This window comes from Pelobates fuscus, chromosome 4, assembly GCF_036172605.1.
Source record: "Pelobates fuscus isolate aPelFus1 chromosome 4, aPelFus1.pri, whole genome shotgun sequence".
NCBI lineage: Eukaryota > Metazoa > Chordata > Amphibia > Anura > Pelobatidae > Pelobates > Pelobates fuscus.
In genome coordinates this window covers 220,357,890-220,373,340 of record NC_086320.1, presented here as the reverse complement: position 1 = coordinate 220,373,340, position 15,451 = coordinate 220,357,890, and the positions used below count along the sequence as shown (strand labels likewise).

Below are 15,451 nucleotides of genomic sequence, written 5' to 3'. Positions count from 1 at the left end.
TCTTACAGCAATCTCTTTAAAGGGACATGTATCACTTGACAATTTTTTTTAAACCACTGCTGTGTGCTCAGTGTCTTTAACCCCTTAAGGACACATGACATGTGTGACATGTCATGATTCCCTTTTATTCCAGAAGTTTGGTCCTTAAGGGGTTAAAGTGACACTATTGTCACCCAGACCACTTCAGCTCAATTAAGTGGTCTGGGTGCCAGGTCCACCAGGTTTTAACCCTTCAGATGTAAACATAGCAGTTTCAGAGAAACTGCTATTTTTACATTGCAGGGTTAATCCAGCCTCTAGTGGCTGTCTCCAGTGTGCATAATGTCCATAGGAAAGCATTCCGCTCCACTCGGAAGCCGACGTCAGAGTGGGAGGAGAGGTCAGCAGCGCCAAGGGAGCCAGGCGCTGGATTAAAGTAAGTAAGGGAGGGGGGCCCTGAGGGTGGGAGGGGGGAACGGGGAGAGGGGGGGTTGTTTGTTTTCCTGACACTATAGTGATCCTTTCAGTGTTTCCACAATAGTAGAATTAGAGATTTAATCGCCATAAAAAGATGTTACATAGTTGGCTAAAAAGAGACATGCATCCAAATTCAGCCTTTCTCACATGTGGTTTTGTTGTTAATCTAAAAGAAGGCAAAAAAAAATCGAAGCACATTTTGCAACAAACTAGAAGAAAATAACCCTTTGACCTTAGAGTTGCAGTTAGATCTCTCCTTGGATCAAGCAGCTGAATATTATATTTGAGTAAGTTTAAACTTCTGTACCTACTCTGATAAAACCACCTCTTCAGGCAGAGAATTCCACGTCCTTATTGTTCTTACTTTAAAAAAACTTTTATTTGACTTAGACTAAATCTCTTTTCTTCTAGTCTAAATGTGTGACCTTGTGTGATATGTATAGTTTTGTTTATGAATAGGTTTCCAGACAATGGTTTGTACTGGCCCAAAATGTTTGCATAATGCTATTATATGCCCTCTGAGGTGCCGTTTTTGTAAACTAAAGAGATTTAAATTTGTTAACCTTTTGTCATAACTAAAATGTTGTATTCCTTATTTTCATTTTGTATCCTATCTCTGCATTTTACTAGTCCCATAATATCCTTCTTTAGGATAGTGAATGTAGTGTGTTTGTAGTGAGTGCAGAGTGTGTATAATGAATGTAGTGTGTTTGTAGTGAGTGCAGTCTGTATAATGAATGTAGTGTGTTTGTAGTGAGTGCAGAGTGTGTATAATGAATGTAGTGTGTTTGTAGTGAGTGCAGAGTGTGTATAATGAATGTAGTGTGTTTGTAGTAGTGCAGTCTGTATAATGAATGTAGTGTGTTTGTAGTGAGTGCAGAGTGTGTATAATGAATGTAGTGTGTTTGTAGTGAGTGCAGAGTGTGTATAATGAATGTAGTGTGTTTGTAGTGAGTGCAGTGTGTATAATAAATGTAGTGAGTGCAGAGTGTGTATAATGAATGTAGTGTGTTTGTAGTGAGTGCAGAGTGTGTATAATGAATGCAGTGTGTATAATGAATGCAGTGTATGTAGTGTGTATAGTGAATGGAGTGTGTTTGTAGTGAGTGCAGAGTGTGTATAATGAATGCAGTGTGTGTAGTAAATGTAGTGTGTTTGTAGTGAGTGCAGAGTATTTATAATGAATGCAGAGTGTGTATAATGAATGTTGTGTGTTTGTAGTGAGTGCAGTCTGTATAATGAATGTAGTGTGTTTGTAGTGAGTGCAGAGTGGGTATAATGAATGTAGTGTGTTTGTAGTGAGTGCAGAGTGTGTATAATGAATGTAGTGTGTTTGTAATGAGTGCAGTGTGTATAATAAATGTAGTGAGTGCAGAGTGTGTATAATGAATGTAGTGTGTTTGTAGTGAGTGCAGAGTGTGTATAATGAATGCAGTGTGTATAATGAATGCAGTGTATGTAGTGTGTATAGTGAATGGAGTGTGTTTGTAGTGAGTGCAGAGTGTGTATAATGAATGCAGTGTGTGTAGTAAATGTAGTGTGTTTGTAGTGAGTGCAGAGTATGTATAATGAATGTGGAAAAAGTGCAGGAACGCCGTTCCCATGCGTTCCTGCAGGACTCGAGCCCTGCACGTACACATTCAAACCCACCCATAGGAAAGCATTACTCAGTGCTTTCCTGGGGGATTTTATTTGACACTAGACTCCGAGAGGACGTTCAGCGTCATTTCAGTGCAATTTTCTCACTGAAAATCGCAGAAGCAGCCTCTACTGGCTGTCAGGGAGATAGCCACTAGAGGCTGGATTAACCCTGCGATGTAAACATAGATAAAGGATAGATTAGGCGCTCTCTATATAACCAAAATTAGTAGGGCAGCAGTAAACCAGCAGGATTTCCCAATACCTGCTTGCAATGTGATATGTAAAATAACAAGGGTGGTGAACCGCGCCAAAAAGTGCTTAAAAGTGCAGAATAAATATATTATACATACATATAAATCTTGTTCAATGGTAAAAAACCTCAGAGGAAACAAAAAACAGTGGGATAATAGTGCAATATGCTCTAATTAATAGATACAAATTAATATAAAAGTTCTGAGTAAAAGGCAAACTCACACTTTACAGAGCTGCTAAGAGCTCTGCTGTATCACGCCTGGACGGTATAATCCCCGTCTTAGGATATATAACTGTTGGTGGTGTGGAATATCCAGACTCAGCAACCATATATAGGAGGAAAAACAAAATACAAAATCCAATGGTACAATAAAAAAGCCACAATTGGAATAATAAAATGAAGATTGTCCTACTTACAGTATCCAGAGCAATGACTTGCTCTGGTATTAGCAGCTTGTGGTGGTATAATCCCCACCAAAGGATAAATGGGTGTAACAGGAATCCAGCAGCACCAGCAAGGATAAGGAAAACAGAAAAGTTTGGATAAAAAACTAAACTTTATTGTTAAAAAACAATATAAAATGGAATAAAGCTTCTAGTCCTTCACTTAACACGTTTTTGGGCTTTATCAAAAGTGTAGATGGGCTTGGGAATCCGTCAACCTTTTATATGTAGTCTTAATCATTCAATTGCTATCCGGTGTGATGCTATTCTTCCTGTTTCCATTTCGGTCGCAGGCGTCGACCGGAAGTGACACGCCGCAACGGTGATGGGATATGTAGTCCACAATACAAGTTCATAGTAACATCCTACTTTCATTTGGGTCGCGAACGTCTACCGGAAGTGACGTATCGCGACCCGCAGTTGCTCCTGGGATTTGTAGTAGCAGTCCCATAAAATAGCAGTGATGGAGACAGACTTTGAAATAACATAATATTAAAATAATAAATTGTTAATATAAGTAAATATAGTGTGGATAAAAAGATAAATTACAAATTAAGAAAGGTAATGTTTTTACCAATGCCAAAATCTGGAAAATACCCAGATGTTTTCTTTGGATATTTTTATATGTCTATATATGGCATTAAAGTAATTTTAGCCATAGCATCTTAATTCTCTCTATGTAATTGATGGATATTAACCATATAATAGTAATTACCTCTATTATTTGTACATATACAACCTTAAAGTGACATGTATTAAATATGGATATATATAAAAGCATGCATGTAATGTAAATTGGAAATAACATGAATAAATGAAATGAGCAGGAAAAAAAAGAGGGAGGTTAATAAAGGAAGGGGATTGATAAAAATAAATTCATATTATCGTTGTAAAATTATGCTTAACCAGAAAAAAGAAACATTAAGATATCTTAAAAAATCATTATATATTTAATAAAAAATTAAAAAGATCGAATTCAGCATTTAATCCTTTAGGGTGTAAAGTGTCCAGATAATACACCCATTCCATCTCTTTTTTGCCCAATCTTTTAATCATATCAACACCTCTCCAATATTGAGACATTTTAGTAATACCCATGAATTTCAGCCCGTGAGGGTCATTATTGTGCATTTCAAAGTGGGAAGATACTAAGTGATTCTTGAAACCCTTTTCAATGTTTCTACAGTGCTCTCCTATTCAAGTTTTTAAAGGTCTTATAGTCCTTCCCACATATTGTAAGCTCCAAAAGGTATATAACATTTTTGCTCATACATGTAATTGTGTCTCTGATTTCATAGCTTCTATTAGTATTATTTGATTTGAAATTTGAGACATATAAAAATATCCAAAGAAAACATCTGGGTATTTTCCAGATTTTGGCATTGGTTAAAACATTACCTTTCTTAATTTGTAATTTATCTTTTTATCCACACTGTATTTACCGTATTTATCGGCGTATAACACACACTTTTTTCCCCTGAAAATAGGGGAAAAATCGTGGGTGCGTGTTATACGCCGATATCCCATAATTACTTACCTGTCCTGAAGCGTGGGCCGGCTTCACAGCTTGCACCGCGGTACAGGAACTTTTCATTTCATGTTCCGGTTTCCGGCGGGACTGAAAGGAAGTGTGCACAATAGTGTGCACACTTCCTTTCAGTCCCGCCGGAAACCGGAACATGAAATTAAAGTTCCTGTACCGCGGTGCAAGCTGGGAAGCCGGCCCACGCTTCAGGACAGGTAAGTAATTAGGGGAGGGGAAGTACACTATGGGAGGGGAGGGGAAGTACACTATGGGAGGGGAGGGGGAAGTACACTATGGGAGGGGAGGGGGAAGTACACTATGGGAGGGGAGGGGGAAGTACACTATGGGAGGGGAGGGGGGGGAAGTACACTATGGGAGGGGAGGGGGGGGGAAGTACACTATGGGACGGGAGGGGGGGAGTACACTATGGGAGGGGAGGGGGGGAAGTACACTATGGGAGGGGGGGAGAAGTACACTATGGGAGGGGGGGAGAAGTACACTATGGGAGGGGAGGGGGGGAAGTACACAATGGGAGGGGAGGGGGGGAAGTACACTATGGGAGGGGAGGGGGGGAAGTACACTATGGGAGGGGAGGGGGGGAAGTACACTATGGGAGGGGGGAGAAGTACACTATGGGAGGGGGGGGAGTACACTATGGGAGGGGAGGGGAGGGAGGGGAAGTACACGAGGGGAGGGGAGGGGAGGGGAGGGGGGAAGTACACTATGGGAGGGGAGGGGGGGAGAATACTATGGGAGGGGGGGGAGAATGGGAGGGGAGGGGGGGGGAGAATGGGAGGGGAGGGGGGCAGAATGGGAGGGGAGGGGGAAAATACTATGGGAGGGGAGGGGGGGAGAATACTATGGGAGGGGAGGGGGAGAATACTATGGGAGGGGAGGGGGGAGAATACTATGGGAGGGGAGGGGGAGAATACTATGGGAGAGGAGGGGGGGAGAATACTATGGGAGGGGAGGGGGGGAGAATACTATGGGAGGGGAGGGGGGGAGAATACTATGGGAGGGGAGGGGGGGAACACTATGGGATGAGGGGGGAATACTATGGGATGACGGGGGGGGAATACTATGGGAGGGGGGAAATTTCCTGGAATTTCTTTCTAAAAATGAGGTGCGTGTTATACGCCGGTGCGTGTTATACGCCGATAAATACGGTACTTATATTAACGATTTATTATTTTAATATTATGTTATTTCAAAGTCTGTCTCCATCACTGCTATTTTATGGGACTGCTACTACAAATCCCAGGAGCAACTGCGGGTCGCGATACATCACTTCCGGTAGATGTTCGCGACCCAAATGAAAGTAGGATGTTACTATGAACTTGTATTGTGGACTACATATCCCACCGTCGCGGCGCGTCACTTCCGGTCGACGCCCGCGACCGAAACGGAAACAGGAAGAATAGCATCACACTGGATAGCAATTGAATGATTAAGACTACATATAAAAGGTTTTTTTTTTGTCAATCTTTCTTTTATTGAAGCATTTTTGATGGGGTACAGAAGAGAAGAAGGGAAACGCACAGTTTGATTACAGTAGAGGGTTTAAACATTGTCAGCTTTAAACTATTACATTTCTGGGATATCGATGCTTCGTTTTTTAATAAATCAGGATGAGAAAACGGGTTCATAAATCAGTCATAGAAAACAGGATTGTAATACAGGCGTTTAAATCAGGCTTTTAAATCAAGTTATCAAATCAGGCTATGAAATCAGGCTATTAGATCAAGCTATGAAATCAAGCTATGAAATCAAGCTATGAAATCAGGCTATGAAATCAGGCTATAAAATCAGGCTATTAAATCAGGCTATTAGATCAGGCTATTAAATCAGGCTATTAAATCAGGCTATTAAATCAAGCTATTAAGTCAGGCTATTAACGACATGACATTAACCCCTTAAGGACAAATGACATGTGTGACATGTCATGATTCCCTTTTATTCCAGAAGTTTGGTCCTTAAGGGGTTAAGCATGCTAGGCTAGTAGTGAAAACGTCAGTTTTAGTCACGCTTAAATGTGTGATATTGAGAGGACAGAAAGTCATACAGTGCTAGGTGAGGTGGCCGCTGGAGAACGGTATGGTGATTGCGGTATGGTGTAGCTTTATGGCAAGACAGCGTCCATCATCATGATGGCGGACTCTGAGTTTAGCTGCAGTGTCCGCTGTGCAAAGAGTGTCTCTGATTCAGCCAATCCCTCGGTTCGGAAATCTCGCCGGGTATGTAGAGCGGTAAGCAGCCTTTCTGGCCCCCTGCATGGGGTGTCTCTTCGCTTGACGTGTGGCCCATTCATGAGAATGGTCGCTCGGGTCTCCCCGTTTGGTCTCCACTTGGTATGGAGGATCAGAGCCGGGTCGACTCCCATGCTGGTTGTATCCGTTCCTTCCCCATCTCCTCCCAGTTGTTCGCTGCTTTGTGCGGCGCCGTTTAGCGGATTTAAATGTCGCAGGTCTTCGTCTTTTGGGTACCTGGCTCCCGGGGTTCTGCGTCTTGCAGGAAGCCTTCCGGTTGGAAGCGTGGCGGAGTGGGTGCTCACCCGCGTGGGTCCTCTGCCTGGAGTGGGACAGGCGGACTGCCGCTGGTGCGATCTCTCGATTTGCTTGAGGGTATTGGGGCCTATGTTGTAGGCTGCTCCAAAATGCTTCGCAGATCTGATCGAACCGGGCCTCAAAGTGCGATCTCCATTGCTGGAGCCTCAGATCCGTTGTGTGTTGCCCGAGATGGTGCATGGCGGCCATCTTGGGCGCCTCGTGTAGCTTGCCATCAGACGGTGTCTCTCCCCGTGGCGGGTGAGTATGAGTTTCCAGCGGGGACCGGGATGACCCCCACCGGTCCATAGGGGGGGGTAGCAGGGGAACAGGAGAGCTGTCATGCTTAGCCGTCCCTGTGTCGGGGGATCGGCCGCCTCCCCCGGCATTCAGGTTGCTTGCCGTGCTAGGCCTTGAATGCGACTCACGGTAATCCGGCTGTGGTAGCTTCATGTCTGGTATATCAGAACGTTCAGCACAGCTTTACCCGTCAGCTGGTGGCCCGTTTTATATCGTTTCTGGGCTATTTCGTGCAGTTTAGTCGCTTTGAGCGCCCTGCAGAGCGGGAGCTGTGCCTGCATGCGTCCGCTCAGCTCTGCGCTCAGGCCCCGCCCCTACATATAAAAGGTTGACGGATTCCCAAGCCCATCTACACTTTTGATAAAGCCCAAATTCGGGCGAAACGCGTTAAGTGAAGGACTGGAAGCTTTATTCCATTTTATATTGTTTTTTAACAATAAAGTTTAGTTTTTTATCCAAACTTTTCTGTTTTCCATATGCTTGCTGGTGCTGCTGGATTCCTGTTACACCCATTTATCCTTTGGTGGGGATTATACCACCACAAGCTGCTAATACCAGAGCAAGTCATTGCTCTGGATACTGTAAGTAGGACAATCTTCATTTTATTATTCCAATTGTGGCTTTTTTATCGTACCATTGGATTTTGTATTTTGTTTTTCCTCCTATTTATGCATAGGCGTGCGCAGCCTATTGCATTAGGGTGTGCACCCTAAAGCACAAACACACACGCCGCGTATATATGTGTGTATATATATATACATATGCATACTGCTGTGTGTGTGTGTGTGTGTGTGTGAGGGTGCTGTTAGTGCGTGTGTGTGTCTGTGCTGCCATGCCTGATCCCTGTTGGTCCTAGTGAGTGAACTCTAGCCTGCAGGGCTAGAGTTCACTCTAACGAGATCTGAGCGTGGCCGTGGCAACGCTCCGACCTCGCGAGAGGAACCAGGCGGAACTGCTGCTAGAGCTTCCCGGGTCCTCTCCTACCTGAGGGCCGGTGAACAGGGCTGGACTGGGACAAAAAGTCAGCCCAGGCAGAGCAGCCCACTAGGAAGGGTGGGCCAGAAATGTGGCGCGTTATATCGCCACCATTGACAAGCACTCCCCGCCCTCCCAATTGTTATGTTAGTGTGATACCCCACCAGAGCATTCAGTGCTGTCTGATGGACAACAAGTCCTAGTGACTTGTCTCTGGTGTCCCCAGTAGTGAAAAAGGATTGTTAACGTGTGTTTTGCACGTGTGGGAATGCTCCCTGCTGTGTTATATGTGTTTGGATGTTTTTTATGTGATTGCATGTGTGTAGAGGTTATGCTGTAGAGTGTAAAGGGGTCTGTTTGTGGTGTATAATATGTAGCTGGGGCCTGTAGTGTATAGGTGTGTTTTTGGGCAAGGAGTTGCAGGGGATGGCATTGTGTGTATGCGTATAGGTGTTGTGCACATGTGTGTATTGGTGTGGTAATAATAGGGGGTGTAGTGTGTGTTTAGGGGAGTTGTGTGTGCATAGGGGTACAGTGGGTGCACAGGAGGTGTATATCGGCATAGTATGAATGCAGTGGTGAGGTGTTTATAGGGGTATAGAGTGTGTAGTACTTTTGTGTGTGTGTGTGTGTGTGTGTGTGTGTATGTAGTGTAATATGTGTGTTTATAGGGAGTATAGAGTTTGTGTAGTGATTGAGTGCAGTGTATATGAGGTATAGAGTGTGTGTGTGTGAGTGCAGAGTGTGTAGTGTGTATATAGGGGGTATAGTGTGTAGTGTGTATATAGTGTGTGTAGGTGCAGGAGGTGTAGTGTTATGTATAGGGGTATAGTGTGCAGGGGGTGTAGTGTTATGTATAGGGGTATAGTGTGCAGCGGGTGTAGTGTTATGTATAGGGGTATAGTGTGCAGGGGGTGTAGTGTTATGTATAGGAGTATAGTGTGTAGGCGCAGGGGGTGTAGTGTTATGTATAGGGGTATAGTGTGTAGGTGCAGGGGGTGTAGTGTTATGTATAGGGATATAGTGTGTAGGTGCAGGGGGTGTAGTGTTATTTATAGGTGTATAGTGTGTAGGTGCAGCGGGTGTAGTGTTATGTATAGGGGTATAGTGTGCAGGGGGTGTAGTGTTATGTATAGGGGTATAGTGTGCAGGGGGTGTAGTGTTATGTATAGGGGTATAGTGTGCAGGGGGTGTAGTGTTATGTATAGGGGTATAGTGTGCAGGGGGTGTAGTGTTATGTATAGGGGTATAGTGTGCAGGGAGTGTAGTGTTATGTATAGGGGTATAGTGTGCAGGGGGTGTAGTGTTATGTATAGGGGTATAGTGTGCAGGGGGTGTAGTGTTATGTATAGGGGTATAGTGTGCAGGGGGTGTAGTGTTATGTATAGGTGTATAGTGTGTAGGTGCAGCGGGTGTAGTGTTATGTATAGGGGTATAGTGTGCAGGGGGTGTAGTGTTATGTATAGGGGTATAGTGTGCAGGGGGTGTAGTGTTATGTATAGGGGTATAGTGTGCAGGGGGTGTAGTGTTATGTATAGGGGTATAGTGTGCAGGGGGTGTAGTGTTATGTATAGGGGTATAGTGTGCAGGGAGTGTAGTGTTATGTATAGGGGTATAGTGTGCAGGGGGTGTAGTGTTATGTATAGGGGTATAGTGTGCAGGGGGTGTAGTGTTATGTATAGGGGTATAGTGTGCAGGGGGGTGTATAAGGTGTATAGTGTGTGTAGGCACAGTGTGTATATAGGGTGTAGTGAGTAAGTGGTGGAGTATAGTTTATGTATATGTTTTGATTGTTTCATTATTTAAATAAAAAAAAATAAAAAACCTACACCACATTTACTCCCCTTCCCCTTATTACCTTATTACTTTGCAGGGGGAAGAGGGAGCATGCTGCTGGTCACCCCTGGTGATCCAGTGGGCTAGTGATGTGGTCTGTACCTCCGCAGGGTACAGACCATGTCTTCCTCTCGCGAGAGCTGGAGTTTCAGAGCGTTGCCGCGGGTTACCACGGCAACGCTCTGAAAATATCGGAGATCGCGAGAGGGCTGCCCTGTGTGCAGTGTGGAGGCTGTTAGCTCCGTATCCAAACGGAACGGAGCTCTAAGTTCAGAGCCTCTCTCGGGGCTAATCGGGTAAGCTTGAGCCGGCAGGGGAGATATTTTGATCTTCCCTGCCGGCCTCGATCCATGCGCGGCGCACGGGGATTAGGGTGTGCCCAGGCACACCCGGCACACCCCGTGCGCACGCCTATGTATATATGGTTGCTGAGTCTGGATATTCCACACCACCAACAGTTATATATCCTAAGACGGGGATTATACCGTCCAGGCGTGATACAGCAGAGCTCTTAGCAGCTCTGTAAAATGTAAACATAGTAGTTTCTCTGAAAACTAAGTCCCCCTAGGTTAAAACTAGGGGGACCTGGCACTCAAACCACTTAATTGAGCTGAAGTGGTCTGGGTGCCTATAGTGGTCCTTTAACCATGAAACTGAAATAATATATTTTTGGGGGGAGGGATATGAACAAATTGAATTGGGATGATTACCAAATGCAATGCACTTTCGGGGAGAAAAGAGACAACAAAATGTATTTCTCCACTTTTTCACAAGATAAGTTTATAAATAACATTATAATTTTCTTTTGCTGCTGTCATTAGACTACAATCCTTTAAACGTTTGCCAGCTACAAAAATATCAGAATGTTTTGTTGGAGATCTAAGTGGTGAAAATTATCTTGAGTAAATTGAGTACAATTTGAACAATAACTGAAAATAATAATGAAAGATTTTATTAACTTCACCACTTACTTCAACCACTATTGTCTCATTGGTGGGTCCTGCTGCAATCAGATTTTCGGGATTATTGTAAGGTCTTTTGTAATCAAAGACTGATCCTGCAAACTTGTACTGCCCAGGCCAGTCTACAGTCCAGTGACCATTGAGGTAATATTTTCTCTGGGTGTTCCGCACCGCGATGTAAGAGGTAGAGATGTTCATTTCAGAAACACGAATACTCCGGGCTCCAGCAGGGATAGTAACTACTGTGTAGTATTCTATAAATTACAATAAATGACAATAAGTAATTTTTATACACCATATTTTATTACCGTATTTTTCGCTCCATTAGACGCACTTTTTTTCCCCTGAAAATGGAGGGGAAATGTCTGTGCGTCTTATGGAGCGAATATGAAGCTTTACTTACCTGTCTTGTAGCGTTGGCCGGCAGCACAGGGCGCAACGCAGTACTGGAACTTCAATTTCAGGTTCCGGTTTCCCGCGGGACTGAAAGAAAGTGCGCACTCAGTGTGCACACTTCCTTTCAGTCCCGCCAGAAACCGAAACCTAAAATTTAAGTTCCAGTACCGCGGTGCGCCCTGTGCTGCCAGCCAACGCTACAAGACAGGTAAGTAATTATGGCACACTATGGGACAAGGAGAGGGGAGGGGGGAGTGACACTATGGGAGGGGAAGTGCACTATGAGACAAGGGGAGGGGGGAGAATACTATGGGAAGAGGGGGAACACTATGGGATAAGGAGAGGGGGGAACACTATTGGACAAGGGGAGGGAAGGGGGGGAGAATACTATGGGAAGGGGGGAGAACACTATTGGATGAGGAGAGGGGGAAACACTATTGGACAAGGAGAGGGGGGGAGAATACTATGGGAAGGGGGGAGAACACTATGGGAAGGGGGGGACACTATTGGATGAGGAGAGGGGGGAACACTATTGGACAAGGGGAGGGGGTTAAAGACCACTTGGACAAGGGGATGGGGGATTAAAGAACACTATGGGACAGGGGAGGAGGGGTTAAAATCACTATGGGACAGGGGAGCAGGGGTTAAAAATCACTATGGGACAGGGGAGCAGGGGTTTAAAATCACTATGGGACAGGGGAGAGGGGGTTAGAAATCACTATGGGACAGGGAGGGGGGGGGTTAAAGATCATTATGGGACAGGAGAGGGGAGTGGGTGGTAAGCAACACTATGGGACAGAGGAGAAAAAAAAATATTCTGAACAAACTTTTCAATAGTAAGAAACACTATGGGACAGTTTGTTCAGAATATTTATTTTTATAGATTTCCTCCTCTAAAAACTAGGTGCGTCTTATGGTGTGGTGCGTCTTATGGAGCGAAAAATACGGTACCTATTTGGTTAAATGTGTCTATCTGAAAAAGCTTTTTGTAACAATTACTTCTGTAGATTATCATTAATAATATTTATATATATATATATATATATATATATATATATATAAATATATATATATATATATATATATATATATATATATAAAACTGTATAAGTCATGTTTTATAGAAAAATAAATTGCAGCAGAAAAGCTGATTGGTTGCCAGGAGAGCCCTATTTTGGGGCAAAAAGCTAAGAACAGATAAAATGGCACACAAAGCCTGCTTGATATGTTCAGACCCAGAGACTTTTACAGTAATTGTCCACAGTAAGCTGCAGTTATTATTTAGAGTCTCTTTAATAAACACTGGTGATTTTATTATTCTTACAATGTAGCTATCTCTCTGTGTTTAGTCCTTACCTATATAGTGGATTAAAATAGTTTAAAAATTTGCCATGACATGCTCACCATTGCTATCTATGAGGTGTCCTCTTAGATTTGTAAAATCCACACTGGCATGTTCCTATTTGCTGAATTATTTGTGTGACATTAAACATTGAATACTTATTAAGACCATATACTGAATACTTACGATTAGAATAAAGCTGTTTTGTGTACTGATTTCTATATATCTTGCACGTGGAGTTGTCACCGTTGCATATACCACACGAATCCTGGACAGCATTGGAGCCAAGTACTTGGTCACATCCAACTGCCTGCCATACAGAAAACAATTACTGTACTGTTCTGTAACTGGAGTATTTTTCTTTTTTGTGTGTTTTTTTTCTACATTTATTTTTAAGAAAGCACGTCATTTTACAACCTTCAAATATTTTATGTTATAGGACTTACCCCATTAAGGACAGAGGCAATTATACAAGTTCTGACAGGCAGGTCCCTGAATATATACTTAATAAGATCATATAATATGTAAAAACTAAACTGATTTATACAGTTATAGCAGTCATACCACAATTGCTATCAGTTTCTATGCAGCCTGGATAGAAAGCTGTGATCTGTTTTGAAACAGACAGGCTGCAGAGATCAAGATGCAGAGAGAGCCTTCCCACTTGTCTATGTAGGGCAAAGAGTAAAAAAAGAATATAAAACTTAACAAACTAGGTCATTATAAGACCCTTCGAGAAAGTGGTTGACAGGAACTCTATATATCATAAATCTAGCAATAATGCAATGTTGTTATGGTGTTCAGAGTGATCCTTACTCTAAGCACCAACGCAACTTTAGTTTAATGAAGCAGTTTGGGTGTATAGATAATGTTTCTGCAGTATCACTGCTCAATTCTCTGAATTTAAGAGTTAAATGACTTTGTTTATGCAGCCTTAGCCACACCTCCCTTGACTGTAACTTATTGTAACTCAAAGTTATCCCTCATTACAAAGTGTTTTTACTTTAATTATTATCTCATGTTCTCTTAATTGCTTGCTACAACTTAAACCAGTCTCCTGTGTGTGAATAAAGTTCAGTTAACAGAACAGGAAATAACTTCTAAAGCAAACACACTGGGTTGTAAAAATAAAATCCTTTTTTCATGAAGGTTGTGTGAGTCACATTAGGGGAGGTGTGGCTAGGGTTCCATAAACAAAGGGATTTAATTCCTAAATGGAATTGAATTTAGCAGTAAAACTTCAGGGGCAAGAATTATACACCAAGGTGGTTTCATTAAACGAAAGTTGTGTTGGTGCTTAGAGTAAGCCTTTAAAAGACCACTAAAGTGCCAAGAAAACATACTTGTTTTCCTGGCTCTATAGGGTCCTTGGGTCCCCCTCACCCTCGGGGGCCCCCTCCCGCCTGGCTCTAGGGGTAGGAAGGGGTTAATCCCTTACCGCTTTTCCAGCGCCGGGCTCCCTCGGCGCTGAGGACTCTCCTCCTCCTTTCCCGTCATCGGCTGATCGCGCATGTGCGGCACGAGCCGCGCGCGCATTCAGCCTGTCTCAATGCTTTCCTATGGACGCTGGCGTCTTCTCACTGTGAAAATCACAATGAGAAGCGCGGAAGCGCCTCTAGCTGCTGTCTATGAGACAGCCATTAGAGGCTGGTTTAACCCATTTGTAAACATAGCAGTTTCTCTGAAACTGCTATGTTTACAGCAGAAAGGGTTAATCCTAGAGGGACCTGGCACCCAGATTACTTCATTAAGCTGAAGTGGTCTGGGTGCCTATAGTGGTCTTTTAAGTGAACAGGGTCATACAGAGTTCCTACAACATGTGGAGGGATTTGCTAATTTGCTACACAAAACCCTTAAACAAAAAAATTGGAGTTAGGACATTTAATAGACAGAAACAATGTATTGTATTCATTTATTGTACTGTACAACAACAGTATACTGTATGTTTAATTATTAAGTAATTTTAAATAAAGTATACACCTACCTCACAACTCCCATCAATACAGACATTATGATTGTGTTCAGAGCAAGGTGTTCCATCTTTTACTTTGTTTGACAAGGAAAAGAAGAAATCAAATCCTTCTGCTATGCAGTATAGTTTGCAGTAGTCCTGTTCTACAAAAAAAAAGGAAAAAAAAAATAAAAAAATAACAGGACCATTTTATATCAAGTTGTACAGAAAAAAAACAATGTTATTAATTAAGATTCAAAAACAAACACCAAAATGAGCTAATCCATTAACATTGTACACTACTGACATTTTCTCCCTGGCGTAAAGGCTTAGTGGCAAACATACTAATACAGTACTTTTCCTTCTTCCCTGTTGAGAGAGCAGTTGGGCATGTGTAGAACTTATCATTTGTAAAATCTGTCCTCTCAGAGAGCACCTCAGACATGCTCAGTGTTCCCCTAGATGTGATTTTGGAAGTGTTCCAGTTAATCTGCAGTGGGGCATCTGAGCTGGATGTCTTTTGCATACTAGTTCAATTTTATGATATAATCTTAAATCATTCTTAAAAAGTATGACAGAGGTAGAAAACGGAGGCTTTAAAGGGACACTACACTGCCCAAATACAAAATAAATAATAATCACTGTTTAGTAGATAAACCCAAAATGAAAACTTGAATGCATTTATGTATTTTTTCTTTGGGGTTATAGCTAAAATCACCATGCAAAACCTGCAGTTCTCTTGTCTGCTGCCTTTGCAAGCTCTCCCTTTCCAACCCTGCCTGACTTTCTGTGGCTGTCCAATCACAGACTTCCCAATGAAGCTCAATG

At 42.9% G+C, this 15,451-nt stretch overlaps 1 protein-coding gene across 1 annotated transcript in view; it reads right to left on the bottom strand.

The window, feature by feature from the left end:
- ADAMTS16 (ADAM metallopeptidase with thrombospondin type 1 motif 16) overlaps positions 1-15,451 on the bottom strand; it is a 214,973-nt gene that overhangs the window by 93,562 nt on the left and 105,960 nt on the right. The window contains exons 14-16 of the mRNA XM_063451888.1: positions 14,657-14,787; positions 12,859-12,982; positions 10,944-11,188 (exon numbers count right to left, since the gene is read on the bottom strand). Coding sequence (XP_063307958.1) covers positions 10,944-11,188; positions 12,859-12,982; positions 14,657-14,787 — 500 coding nt within the window. The remainder of the gene's footprint in view (positions 1-10,943; positions 11,189-12,858; positions 12,983-14,656; positions 14,788-15,451) is intronic.